General features: G+C 34.1%; 3 protein-coding genes across 4 annotated transcripts; all 3 read left to right on the top strand.

Moving 5' to 3' along the window:
• On the top strand, positions 977-3,308 carry LOC109353611 (sec-independent protein translocase protein TATA, chloroplastic-like). The gene is made up of 2 exons (XM_019595943.1): positions 977-1,354; positions 3,054-3,308. The coding sequence occupies exons 1-2, from the start codon at positions 1,034-1,036 to the stop codon at positions 3,189-3,191; spliced, it is 459 nt and encodes a 152-aa protein (XP_019451488.1). The 5' UTR covers positions 977-1,033; the 3' UTR covers positions 3,192-3,308.
• LOC109353613 (sec-independent protein translocase protein TATA, chloroplastic-like) lies at positions 4,076-6,407 on the top strand. Its single transcript, XM_019595946.1, has 2 exons — positions 4,076-4,453; positions 6,153-6,407. The coding sequence occupies exons 1-2, from the start codon at positions 4,133-4,135 to the stop codon at positions 6,288-6,290; spliced, it is 459 nt and encodes a 152-aa protein (XP_019451491.1). The 5' UTR covers positions 4,076-4,132; the 3' UTR covers positions 6,291-6,407.
• Positions 11,405-16,752, top strand: LOC109355094 (transcription factor UNE12-like). 2 transcript variants are annotated; one of them, XM_019598029.1, is made up of 7 exons: positions 11,405-12,311; positions 12,479-12,616; positions 14,910-15,035; positions 15,461-15,526; positions 15,655-15,720; positions 15,881-15,958; positions 16,389-16,752. In XM_019598029.1, the coding sequence occupies exons 1-7, from the start codon at positions 11,937-11,939 to the stop codon at positions 16,611-16,613; spliced, it is 1,074 nt and encodes a 357-aa protein (XP_019453574.1). In that variant the 5' UTR covers positions 11,405-11,936; the 3' UTR covers positions 16,614-16,752. The 2 variants fall into 2 exon arrangements, with proteins under 2 accessions (XP_019453574.1, XP_019453575.1); XM_019598030.1 differs by having other exon boundaries at positions 11,406-12,311; positions 12,482-12,616.

The raw sequence follows: 16,960 nt of genomic DNA, 5'->3' as shown, positions 1-16,960 counted from the left end.
AATTTATATTCGTTTTTGCAGTGCCTTATGACTCCCATTATAAATGGTTTGGGGTGACAATAATTTCGAAGCCTATTTAACTTATATAAATTTTAAGTTATCTACTTATTAAAATTTAAGCATTAAAGAAATATATTGTAGTTATTTTATTCTAACTATTGGCTCATTTAGAGTGTAACTAAATATACTTTTAAATAAATTTATAAAATCATTTCAGACTTAAAGCTTTCATTATTTAACAATTAAACATGCTGCTAGGAAAAGCTAAAATATTTTCCATAGACATGGTAAACATGTTATTTTATCAACATGATGTTGCTTTAATGATATAAAGTTTAATTAGCTAGTTCCCATAAATTTCAAAATGTTATTCATTAGATTTTCTATGAATTAATTGAGATAATCACACACATATGATTAATTTTTTAGAGTATTTCCGGCAACAAATAAAATTTTCATTCTTATTTGAGTCTCATATATTATTTTATAATTTATTACAATTTTTTATGATATAAGAACAATTTTTTTCTTATATTATAATAATAACATTATTATTATTCTTATTTAAATCTCATACCATCTTTCTTCACTCTTTTTATTGACTAAAAACGACCAAAAAATTATTCTCATTTAAGAAAAGTTATTGTAATGTGTATGAGAATACTATCAATACTATCTATATTTTATATATAAAGTCAAAACTTGAAATAACTTCCCTCATGGTGTAATTTTCATTTCTTATATTATCCTTAACATTATTTAATTTTTACAAAAAAACTATAAAATCCTAAGCAACTACCACCAATACATTAATTAACCACATATCTCCTTAAATTAAACATTATCATAAAAAAAAATAATATATAATATATAAAATTGAATATGTAGTATCCCACCGTATTCATCGGCAGACATGACGTGTGCTTGTACCCATTAAAGACAGGGTTGTTTCGACTTGGGAGAAACAAAAACAAACATTTATTATCTAATCTCTTAGCCACTAGACACGGTTGAGAAAACTGAAAACAAAATCATGGAAACGATCACTGCTTCTCTTACCCTCCCCTCTTATTCTTCTTCTTCAATTCCTAAAGGCCTTCATTTATCTTCATACCAATTATCATTCTCTGCCTCCAATTCAAATTTGTTAATGAAAACTGAAAAGATGAGTATCACTTCGAGAAGAAGTAGAATCCAAATCAGAATAACGAAGCCTCTCACTTGCAACGCCTTGTTTGGACTCGGTGTTCCGGAACTAGCAGTTATAGCTGGTGTTGCTGCCCTTCTTTTTGGACCCAAGAATTTGCCCCAAGTTGGTCGTAGCTTTGGAAAAACCATTAAGGGCTTCCAACAGGTTTCTGCTTTTTTTATTACCCGTTTTGCGATTTTTTTTGTTCATAGTTAGTGTTACTGATGCCAATTTTCTTTTGTTTCAATGAATTGATGAATAAATTTAAAGTTATTTTCTAGTTGAAGGATATATGACATGCAGAAGGTGCTAGACTTAGTGAAAGTTATTTAGTGGATGTTAATTAATTCATTTAAGATTGTTTCTCTTTGACTTTGAGGTTGAGGGCAACCTAGTGCGCGAGACCCTCACCTAATAAAGTATGGGTAGGTAAATGCATGCAATCTTAGAAAGACTGTTTCGTGGATTTGAACCAGGGTCAGGTCAAAAGGCAACAACCTTATTGTTGTGCTCAGGAGGTTACATAGAGGGGAGCACCAATTGATAGGACCTCCCTTTTCAAGTCAAGGAGAAAATACTCCAAATGAATTAACATTCAACATATAAATCTCACTTCATGTTACATTGACCTCAATGACTTCATTGGTTTGTTTTTAATTTCTAACTCTAAACAACAACCATATAGCTATTCTAACTACCAATATTTTGCAGTGGTATATTTATAGTTATGCTAATTTAGATCCTATTCTGTTGTTAAATCAAATAAACGTGTGGTAGAAACTTGAGTAAGGAACGTTGCTCTTCTTCAAACATACTCTGAATGTTATTGCAGCAGTCTCAATTCATTTTTACGGGCGCTGATGCTGGATTAAGGCCCCGCTAGATCCCCATAAGACCAAAATGTCAAGAGTTTGATTCTTGGAAGCGACACTTGTTGGGAGGGGCAATCATACACACCAAAAGGGAACATAGGGTGAGGGTATACTCTTAGTATTACCAAAAAATTATCCATCTTCGAGAATGAAAGAGTCATCATTCAATTGTTGTGGATGGATGCCTTTTGGAAGATTTCCTATTGATATTTGTTGATCAATTGATATCTAAATTATATTCCATTAGACATGTAGTACATTTTAGTCATGAAGTTCATAAATGTTCCCTACTCCCCTATCCACCCAAGGCATGATTGGAAATTTGGAACCCACTCACCTGGACCTAGACGAAGCATCTTTATGTAGGTTTGGCTTACACTTATCACAAAATGTGTTAATCTTTCTCTTCCAATACATGAAACTTTGAGGGAACACATGCAAATAGTAGGTAGAAGCTGTTAGTTGGAGCTTCTTATAGACATGCTTTTTAACACAGAAAATATTGGTGAGTGTCTGTTTTCTTCCACTCCCCCAACCTAAAAAGAATACTGTTAATGTTTAGTAGACTGATTGAGTGATTGAAATGCCACTATTTTATTTGATTTCTTGGTATTATGGTTTTCTCTTTTGGGATAAAGGCGCATTTAAAACTTGAAGGTAAAACTAAAATATGGTACTATAAAAATGGACGGAATAAATAAAACAAGGTCATTCAAGAAACTGAAGAGGTCATTCATAGGAGGAAAAGAGGATGTCATATCCGGCTACTGTATTCAATACCTTTGAATCATTGATTTAACTTGTATTAATCTGCAAATGTCCTTGTTTTGCATCAGATGTGGGTTATGCTTATGCATGAAGTCAGCACTCATCATGTTAATAAGTGGCCAAGATTCTAAGGAAATTAGCATTGACATAATGCCATCTATAAACAGTTAAATGCTTTACATCATTGCATAATTGGGCACTCATTAGATTTTTGAATCTTGTAGGCAGCGAAGGAGTTCGAGTCCGAGCTTAAAAAGGAACCTAATTCAACAGATGAGACCCCTTCTGAGGAACTAACTGATGTGAGTGAACAGCAAGAGCAAGACACAAAGGTTTCTAGTAATAATAAGGATAATGTATGAGATGTAAAAGATATGCTAAGTAGGTATATTTTGTTAAACTTTGACCATGGAGTCATGTATTTGAAAGAAACTATTCTTTTGTGATTGAGCTATGTTGGTGTAGTAGTTTTGCCTTTAGAGTGTGATATCTAAAAATTCTCCATTTCCTTTATACTAGGCAACCACTCCGAAAAATCATGAGATAGTTGCACCTTTACAAGGGCATACAGAATGCAACTAATATTTGTTTGCATTCCATCATTGTGGGAGATGCTAAAGAAAAAAATGATACAATTAATGGGTCAAAACTAGTTTAACATAGAGATACAAGTATAAGTAAAGTATTTGGACTTTTGTGAGATATAAGTATAAGTTTAACAACTTTATGATCTTTCTTATATGACATGTATGTAAAATATTGCAAAAATCAATGTTGCTAAACTTACAATTACCAACTATGAAGTACCACTATAAATGATCTATTATAGAACATTGATCACTAAATCTGATTTTACTTTTTCTCCGTGAAAATGGACTAACTTGGTTTAATGGAGTTTCCTTATGGAAATTTCTAATGAGAGGGTGGCACAATTTTGCAACAGAATCATCAGCCACACAAATGCAATGAAAGTGTGTGGTGAACTGATTTCTGATCAAACTATTATGGAAAAAATATTGAGAACATTGACACCTAGCTTTGATCATATTGTAGTAGCAATTGAAGAGTCCAAGAAGCTTGAAAATCTTAGAGTAGAAGATTAAATTAAACATTATCATAAAAAAAAATAATATATAATATATAAAATTGAATATGTAGTATCCCACCGTATTCATCGGCAGACATGACGTGTGCTTGTACCCATTAAAGACAGGGTTGTTTCGACTTGGGAGAAACAAAAACAAACATTTATTATCTAATCTCTTAGCCACTAGACACGGTTGAGAAAACTGAAAACAAAATCATGGAAACGATCACTGCTTCTCTTACCCTCCCCTCTTATTCTTCTTCTTCAATTCCTAAAGGCCTTCATTTATCTTCATACCAATTATCATTCTCTGCCTCCAATTCAAATTTGTTAATGAAAACTGAAAAGATGAGTATCACTTCGAGAAGAAGTAGAATCCAAATCAGAATAACGAAGCCTCTCACTTGCAACGCCTTGTTTGGACTCGGTGTTCCGGAACTAGCAGTTATAGCTGGTGTTGCTGCCCTTCTTTTTGGACCCAAGAATTTGCCCCAAGTTGGTCGTAGCTTTGGAAAAACCATTAAGGGCTTCCAACAGGTTTCTGCTTTTTTTATTACCCGTTTTGCGATTTTTTTTGTTCATAGTTAGTGTTACTGATGCCAATTTTCTTTTGTTTCAATGAATTGATGAATAAATTTAAAGTTATTTTCTAGTTGAAGGATATATGACATGCAGAAGGTGCTAGACTTAGTGAAAGTTATTTAGTGGATGTTAATTAATTCATTTAAGATTGTTTCTCTTTGACTTTGAGGTTGAGGGCAACCTAGTGCGCGAGACCCTCACCTAATAAAGTATGGGTAGGTAAATGCATGCAATCTTAGAAAGACTGTTTCGTGGATTTGAACCAGGGTCAGGTCAAAAGGCAACAACCTTATTGTTGTGCTCAGGAGGTTACATAGAGGGGAGCACCAATTGATAGGACCTCCCTTTTCAAGTCAAGGAGAAAATACTCCAAATGAATTAACATTCAACATATAAATCTCACTTCATGTTACATTGACCTCAATGACTTCATTGGTTTGTTTTTAATTTCTAACTCTAAACAACAACCATATAGCTATTCTAACTACCAATATTTTGCAGTGGTATATTTATAGTTATGCTAATTTAGATCCTATTCTGTTGTTAAATCAAATAAACGTGTGGTAGAAACTTGAGTAAGGAACGTTGCTCTTCTTCAAACATACTCTGAATGTTATTGCAGCAGTCTCAATTCATTTTTACGGGCGCTGATGCTGGATTAAGGCCCCGCTAGATCCCCATAAGACCAAAATGTCAAGAGTTTGATTCTTGGAAGCGACACTTGTTGGGAGGGGCAATCATACACACCAAAAGGGAACATAGGGTGAGGGTATACTCTTAGTATTACCAAAAAATTATCCATCTTCGAGAATGAAAGAGTCATCATTCAATTGTTGTGGATGGATGCCTTTTGGAAGATTTCCTATTGATATTTGTTGATCAATTGATATCTAAATTATATTCCATTAGACATGTAGTACATTTTAGTCATGAAGTTCATAAATGTTCCCTACTCCCCTATCCACCCAAGGCATGATTGGAAATTTGGAACCCACTCACCTGGACCTAGACGAAGCATCTTTATGTAGGTTTGGCTTACACTTATCACAAAATGTGTTAATCTTTCTCTTCCAATACATGAAACTTTGAGGGAACACATGCAAATAGTAGGTAGAAGCTGTTAGTTGGAGCTTCTTATAGACATGCTTTTTAACACAGAAAATATTGGTGAGTGTCTGTTTTCTTCCACTCCCCCAACCTAAAAAGAATACTGTTAATGTTTAGTAGACTGATTGAGTGATTGAAATGCCACTATTTTATTTGATTTCTTGGTATTATGGTTTTCTCTTTTGGGATAAAGGCGCATTTAAAACTTGAAGGTAAAACTAAAATATGGTACTATAAAAATGGACGGAATAAATAAAACAAGGTCATTCAAGAAACTGAAGAGGTCATTCATAGGAGGAAAAGAGGATGTCATATCCGGCTACTGTATTCAATACCTTTGAATCATTGATTTAACTTGTATTAATCTGCAAATGTCCTTGTTTTGCATCAGATGTGGGTTATGCTTATGCATGAAGTCAGCACTCATCATGTTAATAAGTGGCCAAGATTCTAAGGAAATTAGCATTGACATAATGCCATCTATAAACAGTTAAATGCTTTACATCATTGCATAATTGGGCACTCATTAGATTTTTGAATCTTGTAGGCAGCGAAGGAGTTCGAGTCCGAGCTTAAAAAGGAACCTAATTCAACAGATGAGACCCCTTCTGAGGAACTAACTGATGTGAGTGAACAGCAAGAGCAAGACACAAAGGTTTCTAGTAATAATAAGGATAATGTATGAGATGTAAAAGATATGCTAAGTAGGTATATTTTGTTAAACTTTGACCATGGAGTCATGTATTTGAAAGAAACTATTCTTTTGTGATTGAGCTATGTTGGTGTAGTAGTTTTGCCTTTAGAGTGTGATATCTAAAAATTCTCCATTTCCTTTATACTAGGCAACCACTCCGAAAAATCATGAGATAGTTGCACCTTTACAAGGGCATACAGAATGCAACTAATATTTGTTTGCATTCCATCATTGTGGGAGATGCTAAAGAAAAAAATGATACAATTAATGGGTCAAAACTAGTTTAACATAGAGATACAAGTATAAGTAAAGTATTTGGACTTTTGTGAGATATAAGTATAAGTTTAACAACTTTATGATCTTTCTTATATGACATGTATGTAAAATATTGCAAAAATCAATGTTGCTAAACTTACAATTACCAACTATGAAGTACCACTATAAATGATCTATTATAGAACATTGATCACTAAATCTGATTTTACTTTTTCTCCGTGAAAATGGACTAACTTGGTTTAATGGAGTTTCCTTATGGAAATTTCTAATGAGAGGGTGGCACAATTTTGCAACAGAATCATCAGCCACACAAATGCAATGAAAGTGTGTGGTGAACTGATTTCTGATCAAACTATTATGGAAAAAATATTGAGAACATTGACACCTAGCTTTGATCATATTGTAGTAGCAATTGAAGAGTCCAAGAAGCTTGAAAATCTTAGAGTAGAAGAGCTTCAAGGATCTCTCGAGGCTCATGAGCAGAGGCTCATAGAAAGAACCATAGAAAGGGCACTTGACCAGGCCTTGCAAGCCCAAGCTTCCAAGAAAGGAAGCTATTATGGCAGAGGTGGATATAGAAACCGAGATAGAGGAAGAGAACACAAAGCTAGGAGTACAAATCAAGATAAAGAAAGATTTGATCAAGAATAGGCCACAAACTTCCCAAGGAGAGGAGGATTCAATGCAAGCAGAGATGGCAAGAAAAAGATAGACAAAGAGAGAGTCAAGTGCTTCAATTGTAACAAGATTGGACATTTTTCCACAGAATGTCAAGCAATGCCAAGACAAATTGATAGCAGACACCACAGTAAGGCTCACATGGTGAAAGAAGAATTGGAAAACAAAGATGATGATAGCCCTGTGCTATTGGTGATGACCACAAACCAAAGAGAAAGAGGTAAAGATATATGGTACATTGACTCAGGTTGTTCTAACCATATGACAGGCCATAGAGATTGGCTTGTTAATTTTGATTCAAGCAAGAAGAGCAATGTCAGATTTGCAGACAATAGGTTGATTCAAGCAGAGGGCACAAGTGATGTACTGATCAAAAGGAAGGATGGCAGAAAGGCAATGATAACAGTTGTATTGTATGTGCCCAACATGAGAAACAATCTGATAAGTCTTGGACAGTTACTAGAAAAAGGGTTCTCAGTGAATATGCATAAGGGATGCTTGGAAGTCTTTGATAATGCAGAAAGAAAGATCATGAGAGCTCCATTAACTCGGAATAGAACCTTTCAAGTAAGCCTAAATGTAGTTGAATCTCAATGCTTCAGTATGGAAAGTTTGTCAAATGATACTTGGTTGTGGCACATGAGACTTGGACACCTTAACTTCAAGGATCTCAGTCTCATGAAAACCAAGGAAATGGTCATTGGCTTACCAACAATCAACATGCCTAAGGAAGTCTGTGATAGTTGTTTAGTCAGCAAGCAATCTAGATCATCCTTTAGTAACTTCAATGCATCTAGATCCAACAAACTATTGCATATAGTGTACTCAGATGTATGTGGGCCAATGGAAGTTCCCTCTTTAGGTGGAAACAAGTACTTCATGACAGTTGTTGATGACTACAACAGAAAATTTTGGTTGTACCTATTGAAGGCTAACAGTGATGTGTATACAACATTCAAATCCTACAAGTGTATGGTTGAGAGGCAATCAGAAAGATCAATCAAAATTATGAGAACAGATCGAGGGGGTGAATATACTTCCAAATAATTTGAAGCTTATTGCAAGGAAAATGGGATAATACATGAAGTAACAACTCCATACACCCCTCAACATAATGGAGTTGCTTAAAGGAGGAATAAAACCATTCTTAATATGGTGAGGAGCATGTTAAAGAGTAGAAATTTGTCACAAGGCCTATGTGAAGAGGCTACAACTACAACAGCCTATGTGTTGAATCACTGTCCAACAAAGAGACTTGCATTCAAGGTGCCTAAAGAAGTTTGGACAAGAGTGAAGTCATCAGTGAGGCACTTCAGGATCTTTGGATCCTTATGCTACAAACACATTCTTGATCAGAGAAGGAGAAAACTAGATGATAAAAGTGAAGCAATGGTTCTTGTTGGCTATCACCCTATAGGCTCATACAAGCTATTCAACCCAAGAACAAACCAAGTAATATTCAGCAAAGATGTGCAATTTATTGAATCAAGTTCTTAGAAGGAGGGAAGAATAGGGTCAAAATCCAATGCTCAAATTTCACTTGAATGGACAGATAAGGATCAGAGTGATGATGAGACTTAAACAATGAATGAAATTAAGCCTCAAATGGAAACATTAGCTTATAGAGATGATACAGGAAGGCCTACAAGAATGAGACACCTACCTGCTAGACTAAGAGATTGTTTGATATCTCCTGATTATGTTGTTAACAGTGAAGGAGAGCTAGTGCAATTCATTGTTCTATTTGCAGATGCAGAGCCTATCTCTATTGAAGAAGCAGTAAATAGCAAGGTATGGAAAGAAGATATGAAGGAGGAATTAAGATCAATCAACAAGAACAAAACTTGGGAATTGGTCCAACCTCCAACTGACAAGAAACCCATAGTAGTAAAATGGATGTTCAAAACCAAATTGAACCCTAATGGCACCACTGCAACACACAAGTCCAGATTGGTTGCAAAAGGCTTTATGCAGAAAGAAGGGATTGATTTTTCTAAAGTTTTTGCACTAGTTGCAAGACTAGAAACAATAAGGTTGATTGTGGCTCTAGTAAGCAAAAACAGTTGGGCAATGTGGTAGCTAGATGTGAAATCTGCTTTTCTCAATGGCCCTCTTGAAGAAAAGGTTTATGTTCTTCAGCCTCCAGGATTTGTGATAGAGGGTAGTGAAAGCAGAGTGTACAAGTTGAGGAAAGCCTTGTATGGACTAAGGCAGGCACCAAGAGCTTGGAACAAGAGAATTGATATTTTTCTATCAAGCTCAGGGTTCAAGAAGTGTGATATGGAACATGGTGTGTATATCAAGAGCATGAGTAACCTTGATATCCTCATCATATGCCTATATGTAGATGATCTACTCATTATTGGCAACAACTCAAAAGGAATAGAAGAAGTGAAAGTGAGGCTGAAATCAGAGTTTGAGATGACTGATTTGGGTAAATTGGCATATTTTCTTGGCATGGAGTTCAAACTAGTTGAAGGTGAAGTCTTTATGCACCAAAAGAAGTATATACATGATGTTCTGAACAAGTTCAATATGTTAAACTGTAATGCAACTGAAACACTTGCAAAGGTAAACTTGAAGTTGGATAAGGGTGAAGATGAACCAACAGTGAATAATATTCTATACAGACAAATGGTTGGGTGCCTAAGGTTTATCTGACACACGAGGCCAGAAATCTCATACAGTGTTGGCTTGGTGAGTATGTTTATGAGTGATCCAAGGAATTCACACATGGTAGCAACCAAAAGAATTCTAAGGTACTTGAGAGAACATGTGATTTCGGGATTCTATTTTCAAACAAGAAAGCAAAATGGAGTGTGCAACTTGTAGCTTACTCTGACTCTGATTGGAGTGGTGATTTACTAGAAAGGAAGAGCACTATGGGCTATATTTTCTTGGTGTTTGGCTCCCCTATCTCATGGTGCTCCAAGAAACAAGAAGTGATGGCTTTATCCACCTATGAAGTCGAACACATTTCAGCTTGCAATGCGGCATGTCAAGCTCTATGGCTTATCTCTTTGCTTGAAGAGTGGAAGATAGATTTTGATGGAACTATTAGTAGACAATAAATCTGCTCTTAATCTTGCTAAGAACTCAGTTGCACATGGAAAGAGCAAGCACATGACAAGAAAATATCATTTTCCAAAACAGCAAGTTGGAAGAGGGAAGATCAACTTGAAACATTGTTCAACAGAAGTTCAAATTGCTGATATCATGACCGCATTAAGAATAGAAAGGTATTAGACTTCTAAGGAGTCTATTGAATGTAGTATGTTTGTAATAGGCATGAATTAAGGGAAATTTTGTTAATTCTTTCCATTAATAAAAAGGTAGGTAATTCTGTTACACGAATAGCTACTATAAATAGTATGCTTCTTGTAATCTTCAATGCATCTTTTTCTCAATCAATATACATATTTCCTATACATTGAAATCACCTTCCTCATTTTTTTTTCTTTTTCTTTGCTGTTATTGCACTATACCTTCCTCTCCTTCGCAATTCATTTTCATCTTTTCTCCAACAATTGTCACTGCTATTAACCATTTAGAGAATTATAAACAAAAATATAAGAAAACATGTGGCATATAAAGTAGTAAGAAAAAGGATCTAATCTTAAAGCAAAGGAAGCAACTTTAGAAATGATCTTACCTAAATTTCTAACTCTCGTTCTACGTTTCATTATCACCAATGGCTAAAATACATGGACCTACAATAATGTAAAATTGAACGTCATTACCAACAATAAACATTGTTTAAGAGTAATATTTAAGTATCCTATAAACATTTAGAGAGTCATAAGATTTATCCACACCTTTTATTAATGTGTGCATTTATAAGTAAGAGTTGTTTACTTTATCAGTTTAGTATCTATAATTTGTTTTTAGTCATTATTGACTCCTACAAAATATAATATAAAACATGTGACGTGTAAGGTAGCATTAAATCCACAAAAATCCTAAGTTAAAAACAAATGTTCAATCATTAAAAATGATATTTAGTTTAGAGGAACAATCACACTTTTGTAAAAGAATTACCAGAGATACCTTTGATAAAAAAATTGGTAAAAAAATTAGTAAAAAGAGGAGTGAACTGGTAGGTACACGTAACGAAGACTGTGCTAACTTTCTTTATTGTTTTCAATCTTCGTTTATGTGAGTCGTCTCACTCTCAAATTGTTTTAGTCTTTAATAAAGTCATAACGCACTCAACACTTGCATTCTCTTCTTTCTCTCTACTCACAACCCTCAAACAACAAGCATAACCTGAAAAAGCTTCATCTGCAAAAAAATAATATCAAACACCCAATAGCTACCAAGTACCAATCCCAACACCACTCTCTCTCTCTCTCTCTCTCTCTCTCTCTCTCTCTCTCTCTCTTATTGCCAAGTAGCTTGGTTGAAGTTCTATCATCTTTTTCTCAATTTCCATATCCCACAAGACAAGCCACACAACACAACAAAACATTATTGGGAAGTGCAACTGTAACCGGTTCATTGGGTTCTGGTTCAGATAGAAAACCGTAACAACAACACCCTTCCCTGTTTTTCGCTCTTCGTGCTTTTAAACTTACAAGAAGAGAACAAACAAATGTGGCAATAAATAAAGAAAAAAAGAGGTTACTTTCCTTACCCCTTTATAACAAAGTTGATATCTTTGGAGAGAAGAGAAAGAATTAAGACATGGGTGGTAATGGGTCAGAGGGGTTGGGTGATGATTTCTTTGAGCAGATTTTAGCAGTTCCTGAAGCCTCTTATGGAAGGAGTTTAAGTGATGTTGGGTCCATGCAAATGGGGTTGCAATTGGGTTCCAATAATGGTGGTGATGTGTTGAGAGGTGAAGGGTCCTTAGGAATAAGGGTGGGTATGCCTTTGGGATTAAATTTAGAGCAAGGTGCATTTATGAGACACCAACAAGGTCATGATGTTGAGGGCAACATTACCAATAGTCATACTCATAATCAACATCATCAGCAACAACTCCTTCATCTTAATCACAATGGGAATAATAACAATAATAACACCTCTCAATCTTCCTCTTCTAATGCAGGAATCAATGTAAGCATTTATCATTCTCTTATATATGGCTCTAGGCTACTAGATTTTGTTGAAAATTGGAATTGTAAATCTTAGGACAAATGATATAATATGCCTAAGTTATAGTGAATTAAGTTTATAATGATATTGTTTTTGTTGATATCATTATGTATTTTGTGTTTGGGTAACAGGATAAGGATATGCAAATGAGGGGTATGTTTTCAGGGTTTGGACAATTGCATAATCCTCCTCATACACATGCTCATGCTCAATCTATTCGCCCCACACTGTTATCTCCTCATCCACAACTCCATCACCACCATCAGGTATATTATTATTCATATTTTTATGGACAATATTGTCCTTAGCCTTTAATTCAATCATCTATGTTATCTTAATGATAATGATAAACGAAGTTTTATCATTATTAATCTGCAAATTTGGCTTCTTCTGTTTGTTGCCTAATAATTATCTTAAACCTATATAAAGACAATTTTATGATAATATATTAAACTTAAAGTTGGATCACTTTACATTGCATAAAGAAGAGATGCCTCTGGATGTTTATTTGGCGCTTCATCCATGGCCATTCATTCATTTATTAATAATATAAGACAACATATAAAGAAGTTAGTCCTAATATTTAATGAATAAAATAATATCATGATATATGCTTTTCTCTTCTTTTTGCTCAATTAAAAACTCACTAATGGGTCTGCTTGTTCTTACAATTTTAGCCTTATGTTTGTGGATGCATTGATTTTGTTCATTTCACTCTTTCTAGTTCTAGGACAATATTCACATTCCCATAATCATTGGCTTTGTTATTTCTTTCAAAAACATGACATACACACATCACCTCATTTTTATTATTTAACTAAAACTGGGTATTTTTCGCATATTTTGATAATATTCTAATTCTGTCACATAAGCAAATGTTTAAGTAATATTTTTCTTCTTTATTTACGTTATAAAATATTCCAGATTTTGTTTGTTACTTATTTTAAATTATGTAATTTAAATTTTTAGTGGAAGTTATTGGATGCTTTTTATTAGTCATTTACTTTAGCTTTAGGAGCCTATAATAGCTTTTATAATTTTATTTATGGTTTTGGAGTTTTGCAATCAGTAGTGATGGATACATGTACTTACTAGTACTACTTTAGTGAATATTAATCTGTATACCCAATTTGTCTTTCCTTTCTGCCAATGTGTTTTCTGAATACAAGTTACCTACCACTTTCATTTTTATAATTATATCTTTCCACTAAAGAACGTCTTCGTTTGGAAGGAATGAAGGATAAGACCAAGTTCATTTTCTTATTCTTATTTTATATAAAGGCAAGTGGGTGATTTCATTCCAAGCTAACTGAACTATTAGTGTGTGGTATTCAGCATTTAAATATGAGAGTTTAGATCCAACCTTACATACTTGTACAAATGTGGTTATTTTTTTTAGTACTACCAATCATATCTCTCATCCTTCTGGGTAAGGATATAATCACTTTCAGATTGTGTGGTTGTCCCTTTCAGCAAGTGTCATCCTCAGGAATTGAAAACTTGTTTTTTTAGTTTTCATGGGAATAGAGGTGATGTTATGAATGTGTTTTATAATTTTAAAAAATATATAGCCACATATACGTGCATATAATAAAATATATAAAATTGGTATTTAAATCTAATAGTTGGGTTGAAATCTATACTTCCTTACATGTATCTAGTTGGGCTTGACTTTTTGTCCCGATTGTGCACATTTTGAAATTTGAAGCTTAAAGATGATTGCCCCTGATGATTATTCCATCTTGAGCTCAAATGTGGGACCCTCAATTAATAGCAAAATTTAATAAGTTACTTCTGCTATTCTTTTTTTTATGAAGACAGTCCTGACATGCTTTGAACCACCAACGCTCCACTGAATGATTGAAATTAATATAAATAAAGGTTAGTCCAATGATATAAAACATTACATATAATTGAAAAAGATATATGTTAAGCTGTTCCTTTAATCACCAATTAGTTTTAAGATGTAATCTTAATAAATGAATTAGATATCTGATTTACTTAAAGCATAAAATCAATACAAGTTAATCGCATGCCTTGTATACACTATACAGTAAAGGAGCATAATTAATTTGCTGACTTATCAAACCAATCTTACAATTACTAATTACTAACTACACTCAATCTATGGAATATAATTCTACGCATCAAATTTTGTTGTGCTCTTGTATTTATATCCATGACTGCACAACTTAGAGAACCTGTTTTACTTACCCTTGAGTTGTATGCATAGTGGTTAGAATTGTTGAGGAACCAACTCCTTGTTAGTTGGTAGGTGAATTGGTTCCTTAAGCAGATATTGCACAAAGCAGGATTTGGCAATTACACAAACTTGTTGTACACACCTACTATACTAGCCTTCTCATTTCTATTAAAAATAATGAGTATGCAATGCCACAAGTTAATCTATAAATCATTACTTCTTGGCACTATAAATCATTGAAGTAACAATAGTTTACTTAATAACTTGCAAATTGCTTACTACTATTAAGAAAAAATGATGCTCATTTTGGTGGTTATGTATCAAATTGTGATCTTTACTTGTTGATTTCATTGCAGCCCTTTCAAAGCCAGACACAACCACCAATGTCTGTTGCTGCTATGCCACAACATCCACCTGGCATCCGCCCTCGAGTGCGAGCTAGAAGAGGCCAAGCCACGGACCCTCATAGTATCGCTGAACGGGTAAGGCTTGCTTTTTTTTATTAGCTTCCATGTCTTGTGGTTTCTGGCCTTTGTAATTGATTCTCAATGGTTAAAGGTTTGCAAATTTGTTGCATGGTTTCTTTTGTTGATCACTTTAATGCAGTGCCTGTTTAATCATGAGCATGTTTGTTCATAGTAATAGTGCCAAGAATAAGTTTTTACCTGCAATTGAGTGAATCCTTTAACTGTTTTGAATCTAAAAAATTACCCTTTGGCCATTTTCTCTTAAGGGAACTTGGTGGCATGATTGTAATAGGCAACTTGTAAAATATACTAGACTAATAGAAGGATACATGAACTGGTCCAAAAAGTCAGCAATCACAGACTAAATGTCATTCAGGATTCACATTTCTTATATATTAATATCATAGAATTCTTCTCATTTCTTTGTATTTGATGTGTAGTTGCGTCGCGAAAGAATCGCGGAAAGAATGAAGGCATTGCAGGAATTAGTTCCCAGCATCAATAAGGTTGTTGGTTTTGCAATGCAGTTATATATAATCTTATTAAATTTGACTGGACTCCCCCATATTTTGTACATAATGAATTATCTACTGTTAAAATGTGAGCCAATTTATGCTTATAACTGTGATTGTAGACGGATAGAGCCATTATGCTTGATGAAATTATGGAATATGTGAAGTTCCTAAGGCTCCAAGTTAAGGTATGGATTATCTGCACAATCAAATAAGATTATCTTAATTTTCTAAATCTTTATCATTTTAGCCAGTTGCATTTCTTTGTACCAATTAGCTGAAGTAAATAGAACCCCCTTTCCATTTTAGCATGCCATTTTTTTCATTGATATATATATATTCACCCAGGTCCTGAGCATGAGTAGATTGGGTGGAGCTGGTGCAGTGGCTCAGCTTGTGTCTGATGTTCCCTTTTCTGCTGTGGAGGTGATAAATTTGGAAAACATTATGCTACTTTTATTTTACTTCATGTTCTTTTACATTATTACATTTTACTTTTACCTTTATCAAGCACTAAATTGCACATGCAACTTCTTTAATTCCTGTGGTTTTGGTATCTCTACCTTTGCTTTTACATGTATATTTATGCATGTAGAGGGTGAGTTTCGATACAATGTTAAGGTTGTTTGCCTTGTGACCTGAAAGTCATGGGTTCATCAAAACATAAAAACAATCTTCACTTGTAAGAGTAAGGCTGCATACATCTACCCTCTCAGACCCAACTAAGTAAAGTTTCGTCTCCTGTACTAGGCTGCCATTATTTATTTATGATTGTTTTGACATAACTCCATAGTCAATTTGTCCTATGTAGACTTTGATAGTAACAATGGAAGAATTCAATTGATTCTACAAACAGGGGGAGGACAATGATGGAGCAGATGAGCAAACATGGGAGAAGTGGTCAAATGATGGCACAGAAGAACAAGTAGCCAAACTTATGGAAGAAGATGTTGGGGCTGCAATGCAATTTCTTCAGTCTAAGGCACTTTGTATCATGCCTATATCTCTAGCCTCAACCATTTTTCGTATGCCTCAATCAGAACCATCATCACTCATCAAGCCTGAATCAAACAACTCATAGATACAACCTAACAAAAAATGTGTAAAACTATCATATTGTTGTCTAAGATTCACATCACTAATCAATTTAGTTTTTTATATTGTACAAAACATTATATGACTTTGCATTCCATTGGTAAATTTTATCCGTGTTAGAATCTTGTTATTTTTGCCGGGGGCTAAAGTGATTGGCAATATACAAAGCTAGTGACCAAATTAATTTGTAATCTTATGATTAAATTGAATATTAATATCATTTTAAAACCAAATTAAGTTTTAACTCATACAATTTATAATCAATAACTCCAGTACTGTTAGATTATTCAAATAAGATCCACGTATTTTCACTTTTTACAATAAAAATGATTG

This window comes from Lupinus angustifolius, chromosome LG08 (genome assembly GCF_001865875.1).
Source record: "Lupinus angustifolius cultivar Tanjil chromosome LG08, LupAngTanjil_v1.0, whole genome shotgun sequence".
In the NCBI taxonomy this organism is placed as follows: Eukaryota; Viridiplantae; Streptophyta; class Magnoliopsida; order Fabales; family Fabaceae; genus Lupinus; species Lupinus angustifolius.
Note: the sequence above shows the minus strand (reverse complement) of the source record. Positions and strands in the feature narration are given on the sequence as shown.